At 40.9% G+C, this 15,201-nt stretch overlaps 1 protein-coding gene across 7 annotated transcripts in view; it reads right to left on the bottom strand.

The window, feature by feature from the left end:
- Trpm6 (transient receptor potential cation channel, subfamily M, member 6) overlaps positions 1-15,201 on the bottom strand; it is a 162,345-nt gene that overhangs the window by 33,890 nt on the left and 113,254 nt on the right. For all 7 annotated transcript variants that reach the window (NR_157571.1, XM_006526951.3, XM_017318152.1 and 4 more), the window contains 2 exons: positions 4,164-5,305; positions 2,368-2,477 (listed from right to left, as the gene is read on the bottom strand). Coding sequence is in view for 6 of the 7 variants with exons in the window: in XM_006526951.3 (XP_006527014.1) it covers positions 2,368-2,477; positions 4,164-5,305 (1,252 nt within the window). In the remaining variant the exon portion in view is untranslated. The remainder of the gene's footprint in view (positions 1-2,367; positions 2,478-4,163; positions 5,306-15,201) is intronic.

Raw genomic sequence — 15,201 nt, 5'->3', positions numbered from 1 at the left:
CTGACTGTGAAACAAAGAAAGAAAATATAAATTTCAAATATTCAGAATGCAAGAGACAGTGTCACTCTTGGTCCTGCATGAGGCGGTAAAATAATAACCAGAGGATATTACACCAAACCTGGGGGCACAACCTGTAATCACAGCTTCTGGGTCACAGACGGGAGACTAGGGTGAGTCCCAGGCCAGCCAGGGCTATGCACTGATACTCCGTATCAAATCTGGGGAGAGGGACGAGGGGAGGAGGGACTGTTATAAATAATGCTATGTCAACTCATAAGATCACAGACACTTGCACCAACTAGCCAAAAGAGTGAAAGAGATGACCCAAATTACCAGGTGCAGAAATGAGCAGAAAGCATCCAATGAAATGGATACTTTTTAAATATAGAAAACAAAGCCAACATATGAATTTGGTAATCTAAACATCCCTATGCCTATGACAGATACTTAATGTATAGTTTAAAACTTTCCTACAAGGACAGTTTTATTTGGATAATATGACTGAATACGTAATGCCAAAAGATTATCAACTTTTCACAAACTCACAAAGAATGCTGAAGGCACATAACCGATGTAGTAAATACTCCTGGGATAATTCTCATACCCAAAGCAAAGCGATGAGAATAAGGGATGAACTAAAGACAATGTTCCAGGAACACAGGTACAAAGAAAGACTAGCAAAATAAATACTACACACAAACATACAGAGGTGGATGAACGCAGTTTATCCAAGTAAACTAGAATACGCTGGTCCAATGCCCGAAACATTCACTCTGACATTACAAAAATAACAAAGTAAAGAAGCAAACCATTTAAGTTGATATACAACAGAATTGACAAATATCATATTTAATGTGAAAGACAAAGCACACTCCACCAGGAGTAAAAGCAAAACTTAACAAAATTGTTATACACACACAAACACACACACACATGCACACACACGGATATATATTCACCACAATCATTATAAATAAATATAAATATCACAATTACAGGTTTGCTGTTTTAAAGTAACTACAATTATAAGACAATTTAAAAATGTTAATACATATGTTCAATACATAGATACATATGTAACAAGAGATATTCAAGTCCTGAATGCTAAAAATTACAAAGAATTACTAAGAAAAGGCTTACAAGGCCTGCTAGCTAGACATATACTGCTTCCAGGGATCAAACACCTAGATGTGATTAAGATGTCAATTTCCCCACAACTGGCATGCAGATTCCAAGCAATTCTGTTCCAACTCCCAGAAGGCTTCTGTGTAAAAACTGAAATCTGAGACTAAATTTATATATAAATGCAAAGAACATAAAATAGCCAAATCATTTCTTGAAAAACGAAGGATTTCTTTTATGCATGATTTCACAACTTATAAAGTTTCAGTAGATGAGATAGATTTAGTATTGGCATGGAGATAGACAAAAATAGAGCCACACATACTGTGGGTCTGTATAGTCAATTAGTTTTTGACAAATGTTAAGGTAATTCAATAGAAAAAAAAGTCACATTTTTTTTATGAAAAATATGATAGAATTTTTGATATCCATATGGGAGAGAAAATTCAATCCTTTCGTATCCCCATATACAAAGATTACCTTAAAATGGACTGTAGAACTAACGCAGATACTAAAAATGTAAGCATCCTATCAGAAACCAGGAGATGGTGTCTTAGGTTTAAAGTCTTGAGTTTGAGGGATAAAAGCAAATCTTTAGCTGCAGAAGAAAGAGAGTCAAATATGTCACCAAAATTTAAAAAGTCATTCTCTATTTCTTTCGACAGCTACGACAATGAAGAGGAGAAAGGGTCTGCACAAACACCCACGAAAGGCCAGGACACACAGTAAGCAAACAAAGCAACTTCTACAAAAGACTCAGAGATACATCCCAAATGAATGGACGGAAAGCCTCCTAAGAGCTTGGGTCAATACTGACTAATGAGTCTCACCATGATGCAGACTGAGGGACCAACAGTACACCTGAGACAAGAGAGAGCACAATGAAGGCAGATACGGAAGCAGAACAAATGATATACTCATAATCCACAGGTGGGCACAGAAAGCCACGCGGTGGCATCTTTGACAACTACATGCCACAGAATGCTAACCTTCCTCAACCTTCCCCAAGTACTTGCCAAGGGAAAATGAAAGCAAATGTTCATCAAAAGACCTCGATACAAGTGCTCGCTCAGGCTTTCTTAGATTAGCCCAACACGGAAGCAACCAATGGCTTTCAGCTTGTGAACAGAGAAACAAGTCAAAATGTGTGCCTTCACTCCTCCTGGTACAAGGCTCTCAAGTGTGCACAAAAGGAGCCAAGTGGTGAGTTCACTGACTCAGATGTACAGTAGGAGGAGGCCTTACCGGCACCTGGAGCCCTTGGGTCTTCCTCTTCTTCTTTGACAGGCTCCGGGTCTTGGTTAGCAGTTTTGCTTTGAGCCATGTGGACCTGGTCTCTAAGGATTTTGAATGACCTGGAAAGAAAGAGCATGCATGAGAATGCTGAAGGCAATTGGTGGTGATGACTTCATCTTAAAGAGGGGGATAAGAGAACAAAAGAATGATTCTACTTTAATAATCACAGACATTTTCACAACAGTATCGAAGCAAATGACACTTTAAAAAAATGTTTGCTCCTGGGGGGCGGTGGGGAGCATCCTCATGGAGACTGGGGGGGCGGGGGCAGTGAGAGGAGGTAGAGGATGTGAAACAGTCAGAGGGTGGACCGGGAGGGGAATAAAAATCTGGAGTATAAAAAAAAAGAAAAAAGTAATAAAACTAAAACAACAACAACAATAATAATAATAAAGATGCTGCCAAGTGAAAAAAATAGTTTGCTCCTCCCTCAACCATAAATGGGTGTCTTTATCACACCTCTACCCCTCAGGAATCAATACAGAAAAAAAAAAAAAGTGGTGGAAAGAATGATTGTTCATAGGCAGAGATGATGGGTAACTCCAAAAAAAAAAAAAAAAAAAAAAAAAAAAAAAAAAAAAAAACCGTTTTCTAGATATAGCAGGGCTGATGTTTCAGATGAACTCCCAGGGACCGTGATAGCATACACCAGGCCTGCACAAGTTCATGGAGATAAAAATGCAAGAGAGGAGAAGGGGAAATGAACATTAAGTTCCATACCTACCAGAAGATATTTGCGATTGATAGCTGCGGAGAAAGTGGGGGAAATGGCTTTTCCCCAAATGGAGTGACACTGGCTAACTCAACCACATCCCAGGCAGGGCAGGCCCATGCTCAGGAGAAGTTATCCAACAAAAACTGAACTCTGTGATTTTTTTTTTATGGTTTTTGTTTTGTCTGGGGTTTTCTTTGTTTTGTTAGTTGTTTGTTTGTTTGTTTGGCTTTTCAAGACAGGGTTTTTCTATGTAGCCTTGGCTTTTCTGGAACTCATTCTGTACACCAGGCTGGCCTCAAACTCAGAGATACAAGGAGTGTACCACAAAAAGGGACCCATCATGACTGCCCTCTGAAAGACCCAACAAGCAGCTGTAAGAGTCAGATGCAGATGTTTGCACCCAACCAATGGACAGAAGCTGCTGACCCCTGTGGTTGAATTAGGGAAGGCTGGAAGAAGTTGAGGAGAAGGGCGACCCTGTAGGAGGACCAACAGTCTCAATTAACCTGGATCCCTGAGATATCTCAGACACTGGGCCACCAACCAGGCAGCATATCCCAGCTGATATGAAGCCCCCAACATATATACAGTAGAGGACTGCTGGGTCTGTGTTCAGTCAGAGAAGATGCACCTAACCCTCAAGAGACTGGAGGCCCCAGGGAGAGGGGAGGTGTCTGGTGGAGTGGGGAGTGGTGGGGGGCAGGGACATCCTCGAGGAGATGGGGGATGCCGGGGGGGGGGGGTAGGTATGGGATGTGGAACCATCAGAGGGTGGACGACGGGGAGAAAGATAAAATCTGGAGTGTAAAAAAAAGATTAAGTAAAATTAAAAATATAAAGTAAAATGAAATGTCATATCTCGCAGGGAAAAAATGTGAGGAAGAACATGAAGTGTGGTTGGGGGAAGATCTGGGAGGAGTTGGGAAAGGTAATAGATTATTACCAGAACATACTGTATGCAATTGTTTAAAAATAAGAAATCATATGATTAGAAAAAGTAAAAAATAAATTTAAAACATTTGTTCCTTACTGTTGTTCTTCCAGGTCTTCCTCAGTTTCTCCTCCTTGTGGAATCTAAAACTATGACTCTTAATGAGAGCTTTATCTCTGCAGAGAGGATTGATCCAAAAGGATCTTCTTGCCTGGGTCCACGGTCCTGCTGGGCACTCACAACTCTGGGCCAGTCTTCTTGAGTTATCCAGTCCGGATCTACCTCCAGTGTGCAGGAAGTAGTCTCCACCAGGATTGGAGTCACTATTGCAAGTGGAGGCCAAGCAAGTTTTCCACTTTTTTTTAAAGCTAAACACACCTGTTTCATCATTTTCTGAAAATGCCCAGTTTACATATCCACCTTCATCTTGCATGCTGATGGCTCTCGAAGGAAGAGAAGTCACTGTCATGGGAGCAGGTGTGCCACTGAATGCGAGCAAGTCTTGTTCTGCCTTGGCAGGTTTGTCTGACATCTGTGTAACTGCCTCATGTTGGTCTTTGTGTTCCGCTACCAATGCCTGGTGGGAGGCAGCAGGGGTCTGCTGAGGCAAGTGGGTGGTGAGATCACTTTGGTGTATATGCTCCAATACCAGACCATCTATACCTGCCTCCTCAGATGATCTGAAAAGATGTGGCGGGGTTTCCAAAGACAAAGGAACTTGCTTTCCAGAAGATGGAACCAGGAGAAACTGGCCATACTTAGAGTGTGCTTGTCTGACATGGGAAATCCCAGAAGCCGTTGTCCTCTGTTCCATTTCTCGTTCCTCCTGCTCTTCTCTTACATGTGAGGCCTCTCTCTTACTGTGCGTAACCTCTACAAGTGCACCCCTCTGCACACTTGGGGGAAGCTGACTTCTAGCGAGGCTCCTCAGCAAAGAAGGGGGCATGCTATAATACTGAAGTTTCTTCTTCCCACAGCTTTCCATGTCACTTAGAACCTTTGCACAGATGACATTGGTCCAGCTGTGGGGACGTTTTCTGCAAGTAGAATGCTTTCTGTTGGCCAAAAGAATCTCATCTTCTTGCAAGGTGTCAACAGCAGAAAGGACCTTTAAGGTGTCAACAGTTATGGCCGAGAGGTCCTGAAGGTGTCCCACCTGGCTGTCCAGGGATAGTAGGGAGTCCTTTATAAAAGATACTTTTTCATTCATTTCTTTCAGTTGGAAAAACATCTCTGATACCCTAATGGTGAAGATACGAAAAACATCAATAAACATACTAATCTGGTGGGAGTTATTCTTGTTCTCTTCTCACCTTGTTTCTCCTATAGGTGACAGCTAAGGCACTGCTTCCAAAAGCTAATCCGGCCTCCCATGTTCTGCTCTTTCTAATGCAGTAGGCATTCTAATACCAGGTGACATTGACTTCCCCTATCTTTCTACTATGACACCAAGGAGAAGAATTATAAATCTATACTTCCAACCCTTATCTCTTTCTCAGACCTCAGAACCAGCTCTCCAGCTGCCTGCAAGTTAGTTACCACTGCAATGACCCAATGGACCAGCCCACTGTTAGCCACTAATGTGTTCATTCATTTTCATGACAAACACTGGAATATCGTCTATTGGGAAATCCTTTGTCTGAAGTTGAGGCATCCTGATCTTTCCACCCTCCTTGTTTTCATGTCTATTAAAGAAAAGGGGGCTGCACATCTGAAAGGGAATGGGATGAGGATGAGGGTAAATGGGAGCAGTTGGAGGCAAGAAAGGGAGGGGAAATTATGTAATTTTTTACAATCTCAAAAAATGAAAAACAAAAAATAATTTTTAAAAAAATATTAAAGATACCCCATGAAGGTTCAAAAAAGAAGAAAAACCTTAGCATAAACAAATACAGAAGGAAAAAGTTGTAAAGACTCTTTGAGAGAAGATGGTCTTGGGACCAGAGTGGTACAGCAAATACCGAAGAACCACTCGCTCCCGCAAGCAACCCAAAGCTAGCAGGCTAGACACTTCAGAGGGACAGACAATGGTCCTGTGACACTTCACTTTTGGACACCTAGTTTCCAGACACACGATCCAATCCACTTTTGTTGTTAAAAAACTCAAGTTCATTTTTTTCTATAATAATCCTACGAAACTAATGCTGCTCCCTAAGGAGCTGTCACTGTCCCCAGGGAAGAGAGTTTCACAGAGCAATTATCTAGATCAGGTTGTCCCGTGGGCATGTCTGTGGAGGATAATCTTGATTATGTTAATAGAGGTGGTAAGACACACCCAGTATCGAGGGCATCTTTCCCTGCATGTGGGATCATGAATTGTGTATGAATGGGAAGAACAAACTGAGTACTAGCATGTACGCACTTAACTACTGCTCTCTGCTCTGAACTGTGCACGTGACTAGTGAATTCAAGGTCCTTCCACCTTGTCATCACTTGCCTGCCCCATAGAATACTGAGCCAAATGAACCCATTCTCCTGTAAGTTGCTTTTGTGGGGATATTGAAATTACAAAGGTCATTGGGTTTCATTATTTAATACAAAAGAGGGCTGGAGAGATGGCTCAGTGGTTAAGAGCACTGACTGCTCTTTCAGAGGTCCCGAATTTGACTCTCAGAAACCACATGGTGGCTCACAACCATTTATAATGGACACCCACCCTCTTCTTGTGTGTCTGAAGACAGCACCAGTGTACTCATATATACATAAAATAAATAAATCTTTTTTAAAAAAAGAATAATGCAAATTTCAAACGCAAAAATGTATTCTCTCCCTCCCTTCCTCTTCCTCTTCCTCCTCCTTATTCCCCTCCCCCCCCCACTCCCTTACTCTTGCTCTCGCTCTCAACACTCTCCCATTTGGGGCAGAAGGCAAAATGTTGCACTGCCCTTCTCGTTCGGGTTGTTTGGATCCTGGGAGACAAAATGGAAATCAGTCACACCCAGTTAAATGCCAAGTTTTGTTTGCCTGGTTTGTGTGTGGAGATGGGTCTGTGTTTTCTGGTATGTCCATAATTTTTGTTGCCATTATGGGATCCAAGACAAAATGGATTGGTCTCAGTTGAATGTATGAACGATGGTGGCCCCCACATGTTTTTCCTGACTGATCTCCTTTGAGTATGGGAACTTTCCACCTTCAGTGTTTGTTTTTGCTGTCTCTGCTGCTGCTACTGGCCACTACTAACACTGCTTGCCAGGGCTGCTTTGATGGCTAGAGTTCAGAACTTCTTATCTCTGAGCTTTCTGGTCACTGGATTCAGTTTAGCAGGGATTCAAATGTCTCTTGGGCAGGGATATTAATGTTGTTTTATGCTGTTCTGATTTATTCAAAGCTTACTTTGGAATTCGGTTATGGCTGTCCATTTTCTAGATCCAGGCATGTTTATTTAAAAGCCTCTTCTCTGTCTTGTGTCAAGTAAGTCACAGAGATAGGTGACAGGGAAAAGAGAGTAGAGAAATGGTAAATAAATGGGAGGGTACTATTGGTTTCATTTAACAAAACATTTGCTAAGATATAAACCATATTTCTAGATTTGTAAGACCATTATGTGAACTTTTTGTAACTCAAGAGAACATGTGTGTATGTATGTATGTGTGTGTATATATGTATATATATATATATATATATATATATATATATATATACATATATACACGTATATTGAGTGTGTGTGTGTGTGTGTGTGTGTGTGTGTGTATGTATGTTCTTAAAAGAACCATGTGGTATGACACCATTTTAAGATTTAAGCAATATATGGCTTGCTGCCATCTTAGCTAGTGTCCCCATAGGGATGGAGTCAGCAACATGACTCACTACTATCTTTGTTAGGGTTAGAGAGAGTGGATGCCATGTGACTTAACCACCATCTTGATTAAAGGTGGCCACATGATATAAATCAACCAAGAAGCCAACAACAGTTCTCCAAGATATTTTGGATTAAGATGGATTTTTGTATGGTAATTTTTGTCCTGAAAACAAAGTCATAAAAATAAGGTTTATGAAAAATAAAATTAAAAAAACATTGGTTTAATAATGTATTAAAGCTGCACCTCCATGCATTTATAGACAAGAATTTACCTCATGCTGACAATTAGACTTTGTAATCTAAGAATAACTCCAGCAATATTGGTTTTCAAGACATGAAGGGGTCATGGAGAATAGTTGAGACTTGGCACTGTGTGTCAGGGCTGGAGTTTCTAAAGTGAGGCCAAGAGAGGGACCCTGACAATTTGGGAGATGCCAGTGCCATGAGACAGTCACCAGAACAACAGCTTCAATGAAAAGGGACCAGCTGTGGCCTAGGAGTCAGGTCACATATGCTGCCAAGAGCAGAGCTGGGGAAGCCTAGAAGTTTGCCAGGGAATCCCAGATATTGACATTGAATTGTTTGCACTATCGGAGTTTGTTTTTGCCTTGTCCAGATTGTGGTTATGCCCTATTTCCTCCATTTATATATATATATGATATTGTATCAAAATTAAGATATTGATGTTTTAATCTTTTTGAAAATAAATTTTGAAGTTAAAAAATTGAATTGAAAAAAACAGGTCTTTTAAAATATTTTAATATTTAAGGCTATGGGACATTTTAAGATGATAACAAAATATGACTCATTATGACATCATTATTAATATGTAATCTTTAAAAGTAATTAAATTAAAGGCAAAAGAGTTAGGACCACAACTATGAGCACTAAATACTAGACACCAGAAACTGTGATATTCCTATGTTATGATACAGCAAGGAAATGACCTCAGCAGTCTGGCAAAGGCAGATAGAATGCATCTCCTCACCAAGGACTATCCAGGCTAACAGACACTGCCCTGAGAGTGTGTGTCTCCTTGTCTTTGCTAACTTTGTTAGCTTTAGCTATGCAACAAACTGTGGTATTCTGTAATGGTATGTGATGTAAGGACCGGGAAAGTAAAGTTGACAGTCTCCCTAGAGACGATGTTTATGATTTTAAAGTTTTATTCTGATACTAAAGGGATTTTAAAATTGTTATTTTTTAAAGGCTAAACCAACCAGATATAAAACTGCAAGTCTTAATCTTATTAAAGCCACTAACTTATTGTAAACTGTTAAAGACGGTTTACAGACAAGTTAATAGTCACCTTATGTGGGAAAACTCTGCTAATTAAGGTCAAAGTCCACCATGACTGATAGCCTCTAGACTTGGCGCAATATGGAAGATTCCCTTCATTAGTGGGGCTTCTCCTTCTCTGACCTTGTCTGGAGAATTCTAAGTCCCACATACATCTCTATCTGAGGATGGTTACATAGCCTTAATTAGACTATAGGATCAATTTCCTTTCTCCTAATAAAACCTGTTCAGCTAGCACCTGAGATTCCTCATCTACTTCCCCATACTAATAAGGTGTTTCAGGTGCCCTAAGCCCCCAGCCAATGACCTTTGCCCATCCTGGTTGTCCCTACCCTCAGTTCCCCAAAACTTTACAAGCTTGAATCACCCTAAAGCTTATCTGCCTCCTGACAGCTGGTCCTGGTGTGATTATTCACCGTACATACTGACAGCGCTTCTCAACCCCCTGTTCAACATCTCTGTCCCCACTGCCCACAAGGACTGCATCAGTCAACGATCCCTGAGCGCGGAAAGACTCATAACCTTATAAACGATCCAATTTTTTTAATGTGTTCAGAATTACAATTGTCCTGCTAAGTGCTAACATAACTAATTTTAGGAATAAGGTTATGTTGCATCCTATGTGTTTTCAATGTTTAGCATAAAGCAGGTAACAACAACAACAAAGGTTAATTTGGTTTGAGATCAGTTATCCTCGATAAATGGCCCTCAAAACTTTGTAGAGATCGGCTTAATACACCACTTAAAATGTTCAATGGGAAAAAGCTTCCTGTGATAGACAAAAATGCCAGCCCCTAAAAGCAACACTCCTAACACAACTATCTAAAAGAAGACAGAGAATGGGCCACAAACCATGGACTGTGATGATGTTATCCAATGGGGCGGGGGAGGGGGGAGGGGGAGGGGGGAGGGGGAACTGCCTCATGCCTCACCTGCTAACAGGGCCCTACACAAACTGTGGATGCTGTCGGGTTGAGTGAACGACTCTGCCTAAGCTGAGGTAGGCCAGTTTTCCAAAGTTCCTCATCCACAGGAAAGTCCCTGAGACCTCCTGGGTCTGTCCTGCGCCGTGGCTGAAGACGCACTACTGTCCTCTGTAACAGCTGAAGGCCTAGGACCTCTGCCCCACAAGGAGGTCACTGAGATCACAGGAGCCTGCTAGGGCAATCATCCAGGCACGTGGTAAGTCTCTGTCGTAGTCATCACTCCAGAGGCCATTTGGTTTACACTTTCTGCTATAATGTATCCATCCTTCTCAGAGCTCTGCTGCTGTTAATGGCTAACTGTAGCTTTGTAGGCTTGGCAGCAGCAGACACCCAGCTCCTTCACCAAGGCTGCAGCTACCTTGGTTAGTTCACCCCATTAAAAATCAGCCCTTGCTTTTTCCAGAGCTAATAGGTCTTCGGCTGAGAAAGTCCGATAGATCTGTTTTGCTCACAGGCTCCATATTAAAGGGTAATCAGGTTGCAGATGTAACATTTTACGTTCCTTTATTTAAAAAAAAAAAATCTGCTTTGTAATGACTGTTAAAACTAAGTAGACTGCTGAAAGGACCCAGATATAGCTGTCTCTTGTGAAACTATGCCGGGGCCTAGCAAACACAGAAGTGGATGCTCACAGTCAGCTATTGGATGGATCACAGGGCCCCCAATGGAGGAGCTAGAGAAAGTATCCAAGGAGCTAAAGGGATCTGCAACCCAATGGGTGGAACAACATTATGAACTAACCAGTACCCCGGAGCTCTTGACTCTAGCTTCATATGTATCAAAAGATGGCCTAGTCGGCCATCAATGGAAAGAGAGGCCCATTGGACTTGCAAACTTTATATGCCTCAGTACAGGGGAACACCAGGGCCAAAAAGTGGGAGTGGGTGGGTAGGGGAGTGTGGGGGGAGGGTATGGGGGACTTTTGGGATAGCATTGGAAATGGAAATGAGGAAAATACCTAATAAAAAAATATTAAAAAAAAACTAAGTAGACACAGTTTTCTCAACAAGTAGCTATAATAGGACATAGTTCTACAGTATGATCGGGCAAGGAACCTGCTCTATGAAGAACAAAGAAATTATTGTCTAACTTTTAAAAATGTTGTTTCTGTGAAAATTATCATTAAAGATAATCTGGCTACACTAAAAAAAAATATTGAAAAGAAAAAAGAAAAAGACCCAAATGAGGGAAGTATGTAGCCTTATAGGGTTTGCCTTTATAAGCCTATGACTAATGTAATTCAGCGACAAACTCTAGCGACCCAAAGTACATATCATCCTGGCCAGCACCGTGTCTATCTGCCTGCTGCCATGGTCCCTATCATGACAATCACAAACTTACCCACTAAAACGTAAGCCCATAGTAAATTCTTTCTTCTTGTATGTCTTATAACAAAAATACAAAGGTAGCTAAAATAGAAGATGAACCAGGGAATGGGATGTTGCTGCGACATCATGACAGCCTGACCATGTTGGGTTTTAGAGGAATGTGGAAGACTTCAGGGTTTTGGACTACAAAAGCAGGTGAAAGCTGTAAGCAGAGCTTAAGGTATCATCCTAGCAAGATCTTGGAAGGCTGTCATGCTAAAACCAATGTGAATTATGGAGGCCCAGTTCAGGATTCAGATGGAAACTGTATTAGCAACTTAAAGTAGAGATTATTTTTGGAATGTTTTGGCAAAGAATGGGGCTGCTTTTTGTCTTTGTCCTAAAAATCTGACAGAGACTAAATTGAAGAGTTGTATATTCATTTCTTTGGCAGAGCTCTCAAGACGGCCTAGTATTTACACTGATGTGTCATTATTAGTAAGCAACTTTTATGTAGCTCTACAATGAAAAAAAGAAGTTGAGGCAAAAATAAAATACAGAATGTACTTTTTGAGGAGAAACAGAACACTGGGAAATTCAAAATTGGAGCCAAGGGTTGCACTGAGAGAAGAGGGGTGGTGGGAAAGGAATGAAGGGATGGGTGTCCGCAAGGCAAACGGCACCAAGCTAAGCTTTCTACACATAGAAAGGAAAGTCTGTGCAGCAAAGGAAAGCATCAACAAAGCAAAGCTCATGCCAATATAACTCAAGGAGGGAGATGGGTTCCATCCCCAGCAGGCAACAAATCTTGTCAGCATAGGTCACGTGGTCCTGGCTTTAGAGCCATGAAGAGTCCATGAGTAAAGAGGTTGTAGCCAGGCATGTACAGGAAAGTCCCCCCCATGAAGGTCCAGAGACTATGAAAGTGAAGGCCAGATTGTGTTATGGGATATCCAACGAGGAGAGCTGGGGCCAAGGAATGGGTCCAGCCCAAGAAAGAAAAGGATGCTGTAGTCAACAAAGTTGGACAAGAAGGGCCATCCAGATATGGAATTACAGGATGAGGAGTTTGCCCCACTGAATTTTGGTATTGCTTTGGTCCAGTATTTCCTCCCTTTTGAGTGGTAATATATTGTCTGCGTCATTGTATGTTGGAAGTATAGAATTTGCTTTTTGACTTTACAGATAAGAGAGTTACAGTTACAGTTAATTGAGTGCCCTGAGTCTAAAAAAAAACAACAACAAAAAAAAAACCTTCATATTTTAAATTATGTTGAGACTTTGAAAGGCTTTGGAGACTTTGGAAGTTGTACTCAATGCATTTTGCATTATATATGGCTACAAGCCTACGGGGGTCAAAGAGTACAGGAGTAGAGTGTGGTGGTTGAATTAAATATGGCGCTCATAGGTTCATATATTTTAACACTTGGTCCCTAGTTGGAATTGTTTGGGAAAGATTAGGAGGTGTGCTCTTGGAGGAGATTGCAAAAACCCATGCCAATTTCAATTTCTGTTCTCTCTCTCTCTCTCTCTCTCTCTCTCTCTCTCTCTCTCTCTCTGTCTCTGTCTCTCTCTGTCTCTCTCTCTCTCCCTCCCTCCCTCCCTCCCTCCCTCTCTGCCTATGTCTGCCTCCTACTTGTGGATAAGGATGCAAATACCTAAAGCAATACCTGACTGCCTGCTGCCATGCTTTCTGCCATGCTGAACATGACCTTTCCCTCTGAAACTGTGAGCCCCCAATAAAGTCTTCTATCAATAAAAACTGGAAAATTAGTATTCTAATATTTATATCCCTTAATAAACCACAAGGCTTTTTTAATCTTTAAAGCATCAGTCAAATTAAATGCTAAAGTTAAAACCTTCATAACACAAAACATCCAGGAAATTGGAATACCATGAAAAGACCTAACCTAGAAATAATAGGAATAGAGGAAGATGAAGAGTCCCAGCTCCAAGGCCCAGTAAACAATCTCAACAAAATTACAGATGAAAGTTCTCCCAACCTAAAGAGATGTCTATAAACATACAAGAAGCTTATAGAACGTCAAGTGGACTGCAACAGAAAAGAAAATCCTCCCAGCACATAATAACCAAACCAGAAAATTTACAGAAGAAAGGATATTAAAAAATGGTAAGGAAAAACGCCAGGAAACATACAAAGACAGACCTATCAGTATTGCATGAGGTTTCAATGGAGACTCTAAAAGCTAGAACAGCCTGGACAGATGCCCTGCAAACTCAAAAACAAAACAAACAAACAAACAAAAACATGTGTCAACCTAGATTACTATACCCAGCAAAACTCTCAGTCACCATAGAGGGAGAAAACAAGATATTTTAAGACAAATCCAAACAATATCTATCCACAAATCCAGTCCTACAGAAAATACCAAAAGGAAAACTCCAACCCAAGGAAAATAACTACATCCAGAAAACACAGGAAATAAGTAATTCCATACCAGCAAAAATAAATAAATAAACCACACACAATCCTATCTCTCCTCCTCCTCTCCCTCCTCCTCCTCCTCTTCCTCCTCCTTCTCTCTCTCTCTCTCTCTCTCTCTCTCTCTCTCTCTCTCTCTCTCTCTCTCTCTCTCTCCCTCTGTCTCACACACACACACACACACACACACACACACACACACACACACCCTACCACCACCACCACACCAACATCAAAGTAACAGGAAATAACAATCACTGGTCATTAATATCTCTCAACATCATTGGACTCAGTTCCCCAATAAAAAGACACAGGCTAACAGAGTGGATGCAAAAACGGGATTCATCATTCTGCTGCATACAAGAAGATTACAAGTGTCATGGGGAGATAATTCCTCAAGTACAAAATATAAAAGGTAAGGAAAAAATAGTAAATTAGAGAAGCTCGTTAGATAATAAGAGATGAAAGTGAGATGATAATGACTTCCTCTATATTATAGTATTTTTAAACTATTTACAGCATATGAGGAAGTGGCAGCATCACTGGGTTAAAATGACAAATACTCCTTACAAGAGAAAGTAGATTTATATGGCATACAATATAATATACTATATTTCCTGTTGATCTATCTCTCCCCAGTTGTAGAAATATTCTTTTTTAAAAAGTGTTTATTTTGATTGTGTTTGTGTGTGTGTGTGTGTGTGTGTGTGTGTGTATAATACAAATATAGTAATAATTACATTTTTGTAGTTATTTTATTTGGCTATTTCTGCTGGTAGGGACAAGGCTGTGAATGTCTTCTGTTCTGACTTATATGTTTTAAAATTTGGCATGTGACTTTCTAAGTAAAAATTTTAAAACTAAAATATCAAATAAGTAATACTCTGGGGGAAGCTAGAGAGACAACTCAGAGCGTAAGAGAACCACTGCTCTTCCAGAGAGGGCTCAAGTTCAAATCTCAGCACCCTCATGGCAGTTCACATATGTAAGTTCAGTTCCAGGGGATCTGACATCCTCCTTTGGCCTTTGCAGACATACCACACACACACACACACACACACACACACACACACACACACACACACAAAACCAAAATAAACACTTTTTTAAAAGAATATTTCTGCAACTGGAGAGATAGAGCAACAGTTAAAGACCACTGGCTGCTCTTGCAGTTCACCCAGGTTCGGTTCCCAGCACCCACATGGCAACTCACAACTCTCTGTAACGCTGGTTGCAAGTGATCCATTGCCCTCTTCTGACCCCCATGGACACCACGCACACATGAGCTGTACACACATTC

The sequence above is a fragment of the Mus musculus genome, chromosome 19 (assembly GCF_000001635.26).
Source record: "Mus musculus strain C57BL/6J chromosome 19, GRCm38.p6 C57BL/6J".
NCBI lineage: Eukaryota > Metazoa > Chordata > Mammalia > Rodentia > Muridae > Mus > Mus musculus.
Note: the sequence above shows the minus strand (reverse complement) of the source record. Positions and strands in the feature narration are given on the sequence as shown.